This window comes from Phaseolus vulgaris, chromosome 9, assembly GCF_000499845.2.
Source record: "Phaseolus vulgaris cultivar G19833 chromosome 9, P. vulgaris v2.0, whole genome shotgun sequence".
Taxonomy (NCBI): domain Eukaryota; kingdom Viridiplantae; phylum Streptophyta; class Magnoliopsida; order Fabales; family Fabaceae; genus Phaseolus; species Phaseolus vulgaris.
The window spans coordinates 30,442,998-30,458,192 of record NC_023751.2 but is presented as its reverse complement, the minus strand read 5'-3'; the positions used below and the strand labels follow the sequence as shown (position 1 = coordinate 30,458,192).

Here is a 15,195-nt window from a genome sequence, read left to right as displayed (position 1 = left end):
TATTCTAAATTTGATAATCTAGAATACTAATTTAAGATTTATTGTTGTTACAAATTATCCTTTTCAGTCCATAATTATAATGTGAGAAGTTCCAAATTCTCTTATCCAAGAAGAGCACCACATTCAAAGTAATTTGGGATGTGAAATTTAAAATATTTTTTTTTTCAAATTTTGGATAGATTGTTTTCATAAGGTAATTATGGAAGGTCATTCATAAATTTCAGATGGCAGAATCTAAAAAGAAAATTGACATAATAGAAATGGATTTTTGGATTTGACAATCTATAATACATTAAAATGTACAGTTTGAGTAATGAATTTTGCAATCCAAAAGTTGGTTTTTGCACTTCTAAATTACTTAGTTCCAAAATGTCAATTTTTAATAATGTACCGTATTTGTTTGACAAAATTGCTTAACAATCAATTTTACAGTAAAGTATGGAACAAAGTCGATATGTTGAATGATATGGATGAAGTCAATGATAATATTAAATGTGGTTCAATAACATAAGAATTACTTCAAAAAGGATGACAATGAAACTTTCAAAATGTACAAGATAAATAATATATTTTGACATGTGACATCTACTAATATTGTAGTGTGTTTTTAGGTGTTTGGTGTGTAGAAAGACTTACTTGAATGAATTCGTGAGATTATATTCAATTTCTAATTTGTCATTATTATATCGAGGTTTGATATCAACAAAGAAAAAAGACATGTTTTTGTTAGGTTGTAAAATAGTTGACAAGTGTAAATGTTACAAACAAATTTAGAGCCTACTACAATTGGAACAGAAAAATATAATTATCCTTTTAAACTATATGAAAAATAATGTAAATAAAAATAAGGAAAAACTTATTGAAAATAAAAAAGAATAACTACCAGAAGCATAAGAAAGAAAAACTTATTTTAATATAACAAAATATATATAACTAAAAAGTGCTTATTTTAATAATCATTAAAATTATAAAAAAAGTATATACATAAATTAATAGTATTTTATTAATTTTTATAATATTCATAATTTATTTTTTCTTACAATAAGTATATATTTATGGTGAATATTTTTTTACACATCTAAATGAAATTAATTACAAAATAATATATATATATATATATGTGTGTGGGGGGGGGCTATCTTTCTACTCTTGTCAACATAATTAATGGAAATTGCGTTTTACAATTATTTCTTTATATATATATTATTATTATTATTATTACAAAATAAGTTATAATAATAAGAGCTAAACAATACTGCCACGCATGCTGTTGGCGTTATACAGCGTATAACTTAACGCACTAACAAACTTTTAATTCTTTTTCAGGTTAGCTTTTGGTATTAAATAATTATCGTTAACTCTAGTTTTCTGAAGTTTATTAATCTCTAGTTCTATAAAACAGTTTTTTATTTTTTTTTTCCCACACATTTTTTACAAAACCGATATGAAAAACAAGAATACACTTAACTGTTTCATTTAAACAATATTACACTCCTTGTTTTCTTCTTCACTGTAATTAAATTTTGAAGATATGAAAGTATTTTTTAATCTCTTAGAAAAAAACTCAAAAAGTTCTAATGCGTTCTATATACATAATTTGAAGTGTGTAATTTTTTTGTTGAAATGACAAGTGGACGATAGGAAAATCTTTCATAATTGAGTATAAATCTTAAACTAGTTTTGCAAAAAATAAATTAAATTTAAAGTTTACTTTTTAATTTTATATCATATCTATCTAGAGTCTATCTTAATCATCAACTTATTATCTATAATCATATAATCTCATGTGAGTGGAAATATCACTTTAGACTTCAAAGTTTATTTCATAATACCTTAATTTAAAAAATGTAAGATAAAAATATTAGAGCTGATAGAAGTGTAATATTTTATAAATTGAGTTAGCATCATAATATTTGTTCTAAAAACAATATGGAAGAACTCTGGTGGTAGATGGAATTTAAAAAAAGCATGAACAAGTGTGGTGACTAATGCTTTTTCTCGTGCAAAAAATTGAAAAACCCAAGTTTTCTTCTCCGCGAAGCACTGAAGCACACGCACTACACAAACTGTGTTATATATGGAAACTCTGCTCCCTAAAATCACATTCCCGTCTCATTTTCCCCCTCACTCCCACTTTGCTAAATCCACAAAAACTGGAGAAAAATGGTTCCAAATTGTGGTCATCTAGTGACCCTCCTTCTTGTCTTCTTAACGGTGGTTTTCACTGCCTCTGCTTGGGTTGGCGTCAACTGGGGAACCATGGCAACCCACCAACTTCCACCCGAGAAGGTGGTGAAGATGCTCAAGGAAAATGGGTTCACCAAATTGAAGCTCTTTGATGCGGATGAACTCATCATGGCAGCTCTTACGGGGACCGATATCCAAGTCATGCTTGCCATACCCAACAACATGCTGGAGAAGATAAGTAGCAGTCCTAAAGCTGCAGATTCTTGGGTCTATGATAATGTCATCACTTACTTGTTCACTGGTGGCGTAAAAATCAAGTTAAGTACTGTGTTACTCTGTTATTTGGAGATGATACTTATTACTCCTTTTTCTTGATCAAATTCTTGGCCTCTTTCATTTTCATGAAAGTCATTATATATTTACTTCATTGCAATTAATCTGTCAAATCCTTCAACAAAACTTGTATGCAACTTTTTTATGTACTTTTACTGTTGTTTGCTTATACAGATAGAAATAGAAAAAATTGTACTTTTTTTTAACTCTTTGTTAGGTTGGTTACTGAAATGAAACTCCTATTTAGATAGGAGAAATAATGAGCACTCAAACATGTAATTAGATGTAAATTTTGTACTTTTTATGTTCCTTTTATTAGTAGAAATTAAATGTGTAAGAGACTGTACTCTATTCAACTCAGTCATTTTATTAGTTGTTGTAATTTATTGAAAAGAATATAATTTTGTAGATTTCATTTTTTTGTTTAGTAAGCATGAGGAGTATGAAACTTGATAGCATGCTTCTTCTAAGGCATACACAGTAAAAATGTGTAAGCTGGATATGGTTTTGTCTGATTTTATTGTTAACATTCAGTACTCTAGTTATTCTTTTATGGTCTAGTTGGTAATGTGTAAGAGTTTTTGTTGGATTTTTACAGCCATTTTTAGCTATTTCTCACTCTGCTTTATGGTTGGTTATGTGTATGATATGCAGGTACGTTGCTGTGGGTAATGAGCCTTTCCTTAAAGCATATAATGGTAGCTTTGCGAAGAAAACGCTGCCAGCCCTAAAGAATATACAGACATCACTTAATAAGGCCGGGTTGAGTTCCAAGGTCAAAATCACTGTTCCATTCAATGCTGATATTTACTATTCGCCTGATTCAAATCCATTGCCATCAGCTGGTGACTTCAGGCCTGAAATGAGAGACCTCACCATTGAGATAATCCAATTCTTGTATGCTAACAATGCACCTTTTACAGTTAATATCTACCCTTTCCTTAGTCTTTATGGCAACGAAGATTTCCCTTTTGATTTTGCATTTTTTGATGGAAAAAGCAAGCCTCTTAGGGACGGCAAGGCACTTTACACCAATGTGTTTGATGCAAATCTTGACACTCTTCTGTGGGCTTTAGACAAGGCAGGATATCCTGACATGAAGGTTATAATTGGGGAAATTGGGTGGCCAACAGATGGTGATAAGAATGCTAATGCCAAGAGTGCAAGGAGGTTCAACTTTGGTTTGCTTAAACATGCTCTGAGTGGCAAGGGTACCCCTAAAAGGAGAGGCACAATTGACTTGTTCTTATTCAGCCTCATGGATGAGAACATTAAAAGTGTTGCTCCTGGGAACTTTGAGAGGCATTGGGGGGTTTTTGAGTTTGATGGCAAGCCAAAGTATGAATTAGACTTAACAGGTGAGCACAAGGAAAAGGGCCTTGTCCCTGTGGAAGGTATAAAATACCTGCAAAAGAGATGGTGTATTTTGAATCCAGATGTTACTAACTTTGATGATTTGGCTGGTAGCAACTACTTGGCTGGTAGCATTGACTATGCTTGTACCTTTTCTGACTGCACTTCCCTTGGCTATGGCTCTAGTTGTAATTATCTTAGTGTCCAAGGGAATGCATCTTATGCCTTCAATATGTATTATCAAGTAAATAACCAACAAGATTGGAGCTGTGATTTCTCTAGTTTGGCTACCATAACACAGAAAGATCCATCAGAGAGAGGCTGCCAATTTCCCGTGATGATAGCTCGCAGTTCATCTTTGCTGCTACATCAAGGACTTCTAGGCATCCTGAAGAAAACACTGGAGGTTTATATTTTTGTCATCATTTTGTTATAGCTAAAAAATAATAGAGTGTTTTAAATTTTCTTCTGAGAGATTTAGTTCTTGTGTCAGTTTTAGGAGTTGGATCTCATGTCAAATTCGTTATGTAAATTTGAATGGTCTTGGGAGTTCTAATACTCAGTTTTGGACACTTGCCGTTTTCTAGCCATATTTTTAGAATTAAGATTGTTTCTTCATTTTGCTTCTACTTGACTATTGACTATGTATCACTTGCTCCTACAATATTAGTAGGATAATATTTTAAGGAAATCCAAATTAACAGTTTAAAAAATGGAAACATTGAGAGAAAAGTCAAGGGAATAAGATTACAACTCTGGAAATGTACTAGAAAAAATAAATAATAAAATTAGATAAATTTATCTAAATTTTCGAAGTTCCTCCAGAAAAAAATTGAAATTTAACAAAAAGAATTTGGAAAAACAGAATTTTTTATGTGATTGTGACTCAATATGAAATTTTTTCAATAAAGTTCATTAAGATAATCAATATAATCAATAGTTCTCTAAACTTCATACTGTGTTATCAAATTTGATGATAAAAGAATTCTAGTTCATAATTTTACATAATGACACCTTGGTATTTTATCAGATTTTTTTTTAATTTTACAAAAAAATATTTTATTTTAAAATATTATATGGTGCACTACAAGAAAATCATGAAATAGAAACCAATTTTTAGAGATCAAAATAATTAGTTGCAATAGTAACTAAATTAGAGACCATTTTAGAAATTAAAAAAAAAAATTGGTTTCTAAATTAGTTTCTATTATTGTTAAATAGTTTATAAATTGGTATCTAATTAGAGACCAAGGTTTTAACTATCAATTATTTAGTTTCTAAATTTGGTCTCTAAAACCTTGGTTGCTAATTAGATACCAATTTAGAAACCATTTAACAATAATAGAAACTAATATAGAAACCAAATTTTTTTGTAGTTTCTAAAATGGTATATAATTTAGTTACTATTGCAGCTAATTATTTTGGTATCTACAAATTGATTTCTATTTCATGATTTTCTTGTAGCGATAATTTTTTTTACCTATATACATGTTTAATAAACATATCACTATAATGATAAAAAAATAGAAAATGTAAATGTGATTTGATAAAATCTCAAAATATGTTATTATAATTTTAATTAAAAAAAAATGAGATGAAATTAAAGTTGGATGATGGAATTTTGCTCAAGAGTTCGATGAAGAATTAACTAAAAATATGGTTTGGGCTAAAGTTCATGACAACCTATTGTATAAATGAAAGAAAAAATTATAATAATTACAATTTTAACATTACAAATTGTATAATGGTTATAATTTTTAATAAGTTGTTCTATCTCACCTTCAACAAATATTTACTATTTAATATAAATTGTAATGTTTGTCTTTGAGATATGGGATATTAATGATGAATTGATCATTATAATTAATTAGCAATGAAATCAGTTAAAAATCTTATTAAAACCTATATTAACAGTTCGATTATTATTTTTACCAACATCAATTATTTTTAATATTATCTATTATACTAACTTTTAAAAATCGATAGATTAAAGGGAGTGATATTATAATGGTACTATGGTATATCTCAACATGTAACATGATTGACTCGTTTCGAATGTTATCTATAAAATTCAAAATTTTATTTGTAATAAGTCGACCTCATATCGCAATATTTGTCACCCTTTAGAATCACAAACAAGAGTATAATGAACATTTTTAAATATTCATGGCAAGGTTAGTCAAAGTATCATGTAATGTGAGAGACTTTTCACCAAATGTCTCATGCACACTATAAAAAAACTAGGTTAACATATGGTCCTTTCTTAGACAATTTATACATCAATTTCCAAGAGATAAGGACGACATCAAAGCACAAGCATCTAAAGATATCATGCTAGAAGATAATATTGAGATGGGGAGAAAAACAAATAAAGCATATGTTTGATTGACACAAGATCATGTTCAATTCTTAACAAGTTGTCAAGTTCCACTACCAAACTCTACTATAAGAGAAGTATTTTTCAAATTTAACTTCTAAATTTTAATACAAGTATTCTTTTAAAGATTCTCCAAGCTCTTACAATAAGATTATTCTTTACCATGGTAGTCACTTTTGGTTTTGTACAACACAAGATAAAAGGGATAAACACTAAGGTTGAATGTTAAACACATTTTTATGTCTTATAGATGAAGTATTAAGCTCACTCTATCTAAGCAGTTATCAGAGATATTCCAAATATGAATCTTCACAAAGAAGACTTTTTAACAAGAATGTAAACTTAGAAAACTTGAAGATTTGATGCAATATTTTGTAGATTCAGTTGTCCTGGACTGTTTTTAGGATGTAGCGTCTAGTGGTTATAGATGTCACTTGCTAGTAGGGTCTTCTAATGACTCAATGTTACATCATTTGGTGTACTGGTAGTTTGTTGTACTTGTTATGTCATGTTAGTTAGTTGTCAAACATGTAATAATTTTGTAACCTCTTATAAAGGTAGCTTGTACTTGCTGTTTGATACACAGTGAAGTACCATTTTGTAAAGCTTATTTGCATAATAAAAGAGGTTGTTATTCGTTTTTATCTTGCTTTTTCTTATCTTTATTTTGCATCTCTAATTGGCGTGATTATCAATTAGTATTACATTATTTCTTTCGTTGTACTTTGGGCTCGTTTTAGCATTAGGTGCATCACAAACTGGTATCGATCTTCGGTTCGATCTTGTTCCACATTTTTTGTAAGTTCTTGAAAGAAGATAGGTATCTCTAATATCGAGAAGTTCAATGAAAAACATTTTCAAGCTTTTTAGAATCAAGATAATAGTTTTCTTTAAGGAGCAAGAGGTGTGGGCACCAATTTTCGACAACACGTCTCACATAAAGAGGATAATTTTGGAATAGATGGAAAAAATACTCATTCGATGATCCTTTGTAGCCATCAGATGAGGTTCTTTATAAGGATTGATGTAAATCTTAGAAGGTTTGAAGGATTTTGATCAACTCAAAAGGTGTTGAAGAACTCAAACCCGTTGAAAAAGGAACCAATAATGATGGAAGCATGAAGAACAATGGGCTAGACTTGTGGCATTCACAAAACTCAAAATGAAATAGAAAATGAACAAGTTGATAAGTTATTCATTTGCTAATGCAAAAAGATATTAGCAAAAAGACTTTTTCTAATTTTACTAAGTAACAGGATTACATGTTTTTCTTTCTTGTACTCAGGTCACTTTCGAATGCCAATCACCTTGTTTGGTTCTTTGAAACTAGGCTGTATTTGAGTTAGGTTCGGGCAACCACAACAAGTAGTTCTGGGATATGGTCCTTATCAGTGTCTGTGGTCTTGGAATTATGGATATCAAGGGAAAGTGTCAGTAGATATTAAGTACATAATCCTGTTAGGAAATTTTAGCAGACCTGCTTGAAACCAACTTTGGTGAATGTTTAAATAGATCCTCTGCTAATAAATTCTTCCAAGTGCACTGGTTAAGGAATCAACAAAGGGGAACTGTTTTATTGAAAATACAGTGGCTGTGAAAATTGGTAAATGCACAGAAGTGAAGTTGAAAATAACACTTAGTCTTGGTTCCATTTAATTTAGAAATGCAGATTTGATGGGAGAAAGTATATTTAGTTACTCTCCAATTTGGACTATTACTTCTCCATTTCCAAGCATTCCTTTCTTTACCATGATATAAAAAAAATAACCAGCATGCCCTTGTCATAATATATTTTAAATCACTAATTTGGTACACCCCAAATAGACTCTGAAATATAATTTTAAGTTGATTTTGACATGTTATTACAGGGTGAAGTTAGTCATTTGTTATATTATGAGGTGGGGAAACACCCCCCCCCCCCCCCCCCCTAATTTAGCATTATATTTCTTTGAAGAAAAAACAACTTTGGGCAATTTCCTTATCCCTTACTGAATTTTTGGAGTGCCAATATTTACATCACGTCCTATAAATTGCTGCTTTATTTTTTTGTATGGTGTATTTTAACCAATGTACTTTTGTTCATATTTGGGAGAACATTTGTCTGTGTGAGTGGTAATTTTTGGTAAGTATTTTTGTGAGTCGTGATAACAGAGAGACACACTTTCACAGGATACCTTTGCCAAACCAACTAACTCTGCATGTCTCTCACTATACATATTATTGTATTACATATCTATGTTGTGTTAAGAAATGCTAGAATTCTTGTCCCTGAAGATAACGAAGTTCATGCATAATGACTCTAAAATATTATAAAGGATTATGCATTTATGTATAAGTAATAAGTCTGTCATACAAAGATGGTAAATGGGTGAGGGAAATAACATATCATTTATCTGTCACCAACATCACACCTGTAAATCTTCATGAACCCGATCTTATGTAGTTGAAGTCTCTTTACATCTTTCTTCTTTACCGGAGAAACTACCCCATCTTTGCATGCTTCTGCAAATATTATATCTACAAATTAATGCAGCCATTTCACATGACCTGAGGACTTTCTCATGGCTTCTCCATGGGTTCAAGAGCTCCATCTCCATCACTTGAGCATTCCTGTAACCGTTGACAGAATGTTTTCTGTTATGCCATCAAGGCCTATTCCTGTTAAACATGGTGACAGTTTATACCTTTCCAATCTGGATGACATGATTGGAGCTCGTGTTTTTACACCAACAGTGTATTTTTATCAATTAGACAACACGAGTTCTTCCCAGAAACCTGTCACAAAAATACTACAATGTGCTCTCGCTGATGTTTTGGTGCCTTATTACCCTTTATCAGGCAGGCTGAGAGAGACGGGGAATGGTAAACTGGAAGTGTTTTTTGGAGCAGAGCAAGGAGCACTGATTGTTGAGGCACGATCTGATATTGCCTTAACTGAATTAGGAGACCTCACAGCTCCAAACCCGGCTTGGGAACCTTTGATCTTCAAGTTTCCCAATGAAGAACAATACAAAGTCCTTGAAATGCCACTAGTGATTGCTCAGGTTACCCTTTTCCGCTGTGGTGGCTTTAGCCTTGGTTTGAGGCTTTGCCATTGCATCTGTGATGGCATGGGAGCAATGCAATTCCTGGGTGCATGGGCTGCCACTGCAAGAACAGGGATGCTGGTTATAGACCCTGAGCCGTGTTGGGACAGGGAGATTTTCAGGCCACGAGACCCACCAGTGGTTAAATTTCCTCACTTGGAGTTTATGAGAATTGAAGAGGGATCCAACCTGACAATGACACTGTGGGAAACGAAACCGGTTCAGAAGTGTTACAGGATCAAGAGGGAGTTCCAGAATCGCGTGAAAGCTCTTGCTCAGCCGTATGACGCTGCAGGTTGCACCACTTTTGACGCCATGGCAGCTCATATTTGGAGATCCTGGGTGAAAGCTCTTGATGTGAGGCCAGTAGATTACGAGCTTAGGTTAACATTTTCGGTGAATGCTCGGCACAAGCTGAGAAAGGGAGCAGTGAAAGAAGGGTTTTATGGGAATGTGGTGTGTGTTGCATGCACAAGAAGCAGTGTCTCTGAGCTTGTGCATGGAGAGCTCCCAGAGACAACTCTTTTGGTTAGAGAGGCGAGACAGAGTGTGTCAGAGGAGTATTTGAGATCAACAGTGGATTATGTTGAAGTGGATAGGCCAAGGAAACTTGAGTTTGGTGGGAAACTAACAATAACTCAATGGACAAGGTTCTCAATCTACAAGTGTGCAGATTTTGGGTGGGGTAGGCCACTCTATGCTGGTCCTATAGATTTAACACCCACCCCTCAAGTTTGTGTCTTTCTGCCTGAAGGAGAGCCTGATTCTAGTGATGCTTCCATGATTGTCTGCATATGCCTTCCAGATTCTGCTGCTCAAAAGTTTACACAAGCTTTGTTGCTCCATTCAGATTTTTGACAAACCTTTCCCTCTTTCAACTACTTATCATACCTTATCCTCCTACTTCCTTTACTTCATTATGCACTCAATAAAACGTCAATCTTCCTTCATAAGAGTGTTGATATGTTCCCAACTATACACCAAATTGTAATTGGAGAAACAAATTGTAATTGGAGAGAGAAATGTTTGTTTAGTGATAATCATCCATTAGATTACAACAAAGTATTTGTTTAGTAAAATAAAATAATTTTAGAATTGGTTCATGATATATTGACACCCTCGACAATAACACACATTTGACGCTGCAGACGTGGTAATAATAGAATAAGATTGCGCGTGAATGAGCAGCACGAGCTTCAAAATATGGTAAAAAATAATATATTACATCGGTTCTTAGTAACAACCGTTGTAATATATATATATATATATATATATATATATATTATTCATAATGACTCATATTACACCGGTTAAACCATCTAACCAATATAATATATAACCCATATTCTGACGGGGAAGGTTATTCTGATTGACGATGGTGTTGGATTGAAGAGTTTCGCCTTCGATCCTCGCAGCGAAAGACCTTACACCGACGTTTTCGACGGTCGAATCATCAAATAGCAGCATTCTGAGAGTTGTGTGGATCTGTTTCGAAGATGACCAGTTTTGCGCCATCGTCTACGAGAGCGACCGAACGCGGTCCTTGCTGTTAGCGGCGGAGTGGTTCCTGGTGTGTTGTCACGTTGAGCGTGGCAACGACGATCTCGACGAGGCGCTCGAGGTTCTTGTCGGTGTCGAGGCCAAGAGTAACGGTGTTGCAAACATCGAGTGATTTGACAACGCAATCGAGGAGCTCTGAAAGGAGCTTATTGAGCGACGACTTGACGATCCGGGAGGGGTCGCGGCCCATGAGGACGACGACTTTCAACTCGACCTCACAATAGAGGATCTCGTGGAGGAGGCGGCGGAGCTAAGATATGGGCAGGACCGTCACCAAAGGAGTCCTCGGTGGTGGAGGACAAGAGTTCTGAGAAGCGGTCTCCGACGTGCTTCTAAAAACATTATTGTTACAAAACTGTCATTGCCACATCATCATTTTTTACCACGTTAATCGCGTCAAATGTGTGTCATGATACAAAAGGGTGTTAACAAAACATTTTTCTTTAGAATTACATCGTGTAAGATGACTTCCGTATAATCAATCTTTTACTAGTGGTTGAGAGAGCAAAACTTGTACATAGGATTGCATATATGCAAATTGGATGAGTGTCTTAAGTATTACTATTAAAGAATATGAATAAGAGTTTTAGAAGGAAGCTAACATTAATAATGTTTTTTTTTTAATTTTAACTATTTTTCTTTGTAGAGGTGTATAACATTTATTTTGTCTTTTATGATTCTATTATTTATTGATTAACTCTTTGTTTTCCATTCTTTCTCTTTAAATACATCTAAAACGAGTGGAGTGATTATATTTTTACTATTTATATTAATTTCAAAAGTTTATATCTTTTTTTTTTGTCTTTCTTTCTCTGTCTTATCCATTTTTATTATATTTTATAATAATTACTATAAGAAACATCCCAATTTTTTATTACTTTTTCCTCACAATGAGCATAAGATAACAATTTTGGTACTATGTTATAGAATTATTTATTAATAAATTTTTAGTTTCAATGTATTATTTTTTTTTTTTGTAGCATATTAAATACTCGTTTCTCCATGATTCTATAAATCACAATCTTAATTCCTTGCTATGTCGATAACTACGAACACTATCTTTAGAGCTACAAGCTCACAAATTATATGGTATGTGAAAATTGATATTAAAAGAGGTTAACCTAGTTTATTATATCGTAAGTGTTTATTAAATCATAAGATGGAGTGCTGAGAATTTAACATGAAACAAGTATATATGTTTATGTAGTTTTAATTTTATTTTATAGATAAAACAATTTTGAAGGTATATTTCTAATTTTAATTTTTAATTACTTTTAAATTCTTACAATTTATATTTATAGATAAGTTATTTTAATTACATTTATTTTACTTTCAATTTTTATATTTATATTTAAATTAAAAAAAATTAACCATATATATATATATATATATATATATATTATGTTAGTTAATGTAAATAGTTGAAATGTCTTGAAGCTTAATGCTAAAAAATATAATAGTGTCATAAATACACAGTGTAAGATTAAAAAAAATATTTAAAAATATATATTATCTATTAATATCAATTAAATAATATAATTTAAAATAAATTATGTATTATAATTATAAAAAAAATATTATTATTATTATTTTATAATTGTCAATATTTTATTTAATAAAATATTTAAAAGTAAAAAGTTCTATCTTATATATAAAAAAAAAAGTAAAAGTAATAAGATCATACTGTATGAATGAATTGAGAGAGAAAAAAAATAAGAAAGTCAAACAAGTTAGAACCAGTAAAAAGAAAAGGCTAAAAACTACCTGGAATGACATGTCTGTTTAAGCCATCTTTGACAAAGTAGTTCAAAAGCTGATAAAGATGCTTATAGTGAAAGTTGGTAATTGGTAAGTGAAAACTATTAAGTTAACCTATTAAAGTACAAGTATTTAGTAAAATTATTAGTTAAAGTACCTTATAAATTCAAATGACAGATCTAGATATGTTCATAAGACATTTTCACATAAATTTTAATTTGTCCATAAAATATATATTGAGATTTAAATGAAAAATATTAATTAGTATGATTAAAATAAGAAAAAATATTTCAAATTATGACAGTTATACCCTTTAGATAAGTAATATATTCATTATTTAATATAAATTATATATATATATATATATATATTGTTTTTACATTTGATTGAATGATTTAATTTTAATATAGCAATTTTTAAAAATAAATTTTATAATCATTAGGACGAAAATGAATAAAGAAAAAGAATATAAATGAGGAGAGTAGATAAATATTTTCGTAAAATAAAAAAAATCGTAAGTAAATCTAACTTATTTATAAAAAAAACTCATATTTAATGAAATTTGATAAATAAAATTATCAAATAATTTTTTTTTAGAAGTGAAAGATTTACAAAAGAAAACACTAACTTTAACGTCTTCTAGGATACAAAGTTTGAGTATATAATTTAGGTTCTTCTTCATGTTTTTACTTTTATTTGTAAACATCCTAAAATAAACCATTATAGCTTTTGTTTGTCTTTTGTATCAAACTTTTTTTAAACATGTTTAACATTTTTTTCACAACCTTCATTGTTACACTTTACGTGTATAATGAAAGACATTTTTTTTATAAAAACCCTCATTAGACAACATAACGAAAGACATTTCACTTTAAAAAAAATTATTAAATAGTAATAAAAGTATAAAAAAAAATAATTAGTCACTATATTAATTAAATTAGTTATTAATTTAGAGATTAAAAAATTATTCATATCTAAAGTGGTTTCTATTATTAATAAAAAATTATAAAATAATTTCTAAATTTTTATTTAAATTAGCTACCTAAATTTTAACGACTAATACTTTAGATTCTAAATTAGTCTCTAAAAGACTAATTTAGAATATAAAGTAGTAAGTAACTAAAACCTTGGTAACTAATGATTAATTACCAATTTAAAAATTATTTTATAAATTTTTATTAATAATAGAAACTACTTTAGATACCAATAGTTTTTTTTAGATTATAAAATGGTCTCTAATTTAATCAAATAGTAACTAATTATTTTGATTCTAAAATTAGTTTTTATTTAATAATTTTTTTTACTGTCTTCTACTCTATATCTCTTTTTGTGTTACTAATAACACCATATTGAACATATAAGTCTTATATAGAATCTCACTTAGACTCCTAAGACAACAATATAAGACTCAAACTCAAGATTACTCTCACAAACATCTCAAAATATCTCAATTCTCATATATAATTCAAAGTAAAAATACAAAAAAAATGTGATGGGTATTTATGGTCTTTGGCCATTTCAATCTTAAATGAAACCTAAATGTGTCAAAATAACATGTATTCTAAAATCCCTAAAGGTTGGTCAAATTTTCAATTAAACAAAGGAGAGAAAATTTGAAATTCAAATTTCAAAAATAAAATTTAAATAGATTTTCTCTTATTCGTATTCTCGTATTTTGTTCATGCTTTCCTTGCCACCTTGGAAGTTCGCTTTTCTTGCCTTACACTTCCTTCCTTTGATTGAGATGGAAAGGTCAAAGTTGGGCTTGAATTTGAAGCTTGTGTTCTATTCTTCATGCCCTCTTGTAGAAGCCTCTTGGAGATGTATTTGGACTTGGGAGAGACTATCTATGTTTTTTACTATTTACACCACTCTCAAAAATATATTCTAATTACAATCCCAAGAAGTTGGAAATAAAAAAAAATATGAAACTATTTTTAGCAAGGGCATTTTGTTTAATCATGCTTCTACTGATTCTTATTGGAATAACATGTTCTTGTTCACTTTCTTATTCTTCATTCATGAACTCGTCATCCTCCCCTTCTTGGAAATAATTCATCATCAAATTTGTAAGGCCTCCGTTAAAAGGAGTAAGATCATCACATTAAATGTAGAATTAAGAGTATAATCATGTGGTAGATCTAAATCATGCATTATTATTTATTTTACTGGGGATTTTAAAAGGTCTATCACCCCTAATTTGTACTTCCTTTGAGAAGGAAATTTATCCTTTCTCAAGTTAGGTCAAACTCAATCTTCGTGTGTAAAGATGTTATTTGACTTCAATATGCAAGTCTTTAATAAATTGTTTTTCAAAACCCTCCTTTCATAACATCTTGGACTTTGTTGGGTGAATTATTTGGCCCGAGCTTGCACAAAAACAAAGCTGCTTACAAGAGTTTGGCCAAATTTGAACAAGTGAAGCTTTAGCAAATAGAAGTTGTTCGAAAGTCAAGTCTTTAGATCGAAAGTCAATTCAAGTATCTGTTACAGTGAAAATCCTTCTTTTAGACTGTATCATTGAATAGTCCCAGATTCAGA

The 15,195-nt window shown here is 30.7% G+C and overlaps 2 protein-coding genes across 2 annotated transcripts; both read left to right on the top strand.

Annotated features, from left to right (window-relative positions):
* Window positions 1–1,986: 1,986 nt before the first annotated feature.
* Window positions 1,987–4,463, top strand: LOC137820897 (glucan endo-1,3-beta-glucosidase 8-like). The gene is made up of 2 exons (XM_068625208.1): window positions 1,987–2,504; window positions 3,175–4,463. The coding sequence occupies exons 1-2, from the start codon at window positions 2,164–2,166 to the stop codon at window positions 4,307–4,309; spliced, it is 1,476 nt and encodes a 491-aa protein (XP_068481309.1). The 5' UTR covers window positions 1,987–2,163; the 3' UTR covers window positions 4,310–4,463.
* A 4,347-nt stretch (window positions 4,464–8,810) lies between these two features.
* Window positions 8,811–10,444, top strand: LOC137821624 (fatty alcohol:caffeoyl-CoA acyltransferase). The gene has a single exon (XM_068626306.1). It carries the CDS (start codon window positions 8,812–8,814, stop codon window positions 10,192–10,194), a length of 1,383 nt encoding a protein of 460 aa, XP_068482407.1. The 5' UTR covers window position 8,811; the 3' UTR covers window positions 10,195–10,444.
* Window positions 10,445–15,195: the final 4,751 nt, after the last annotated feature.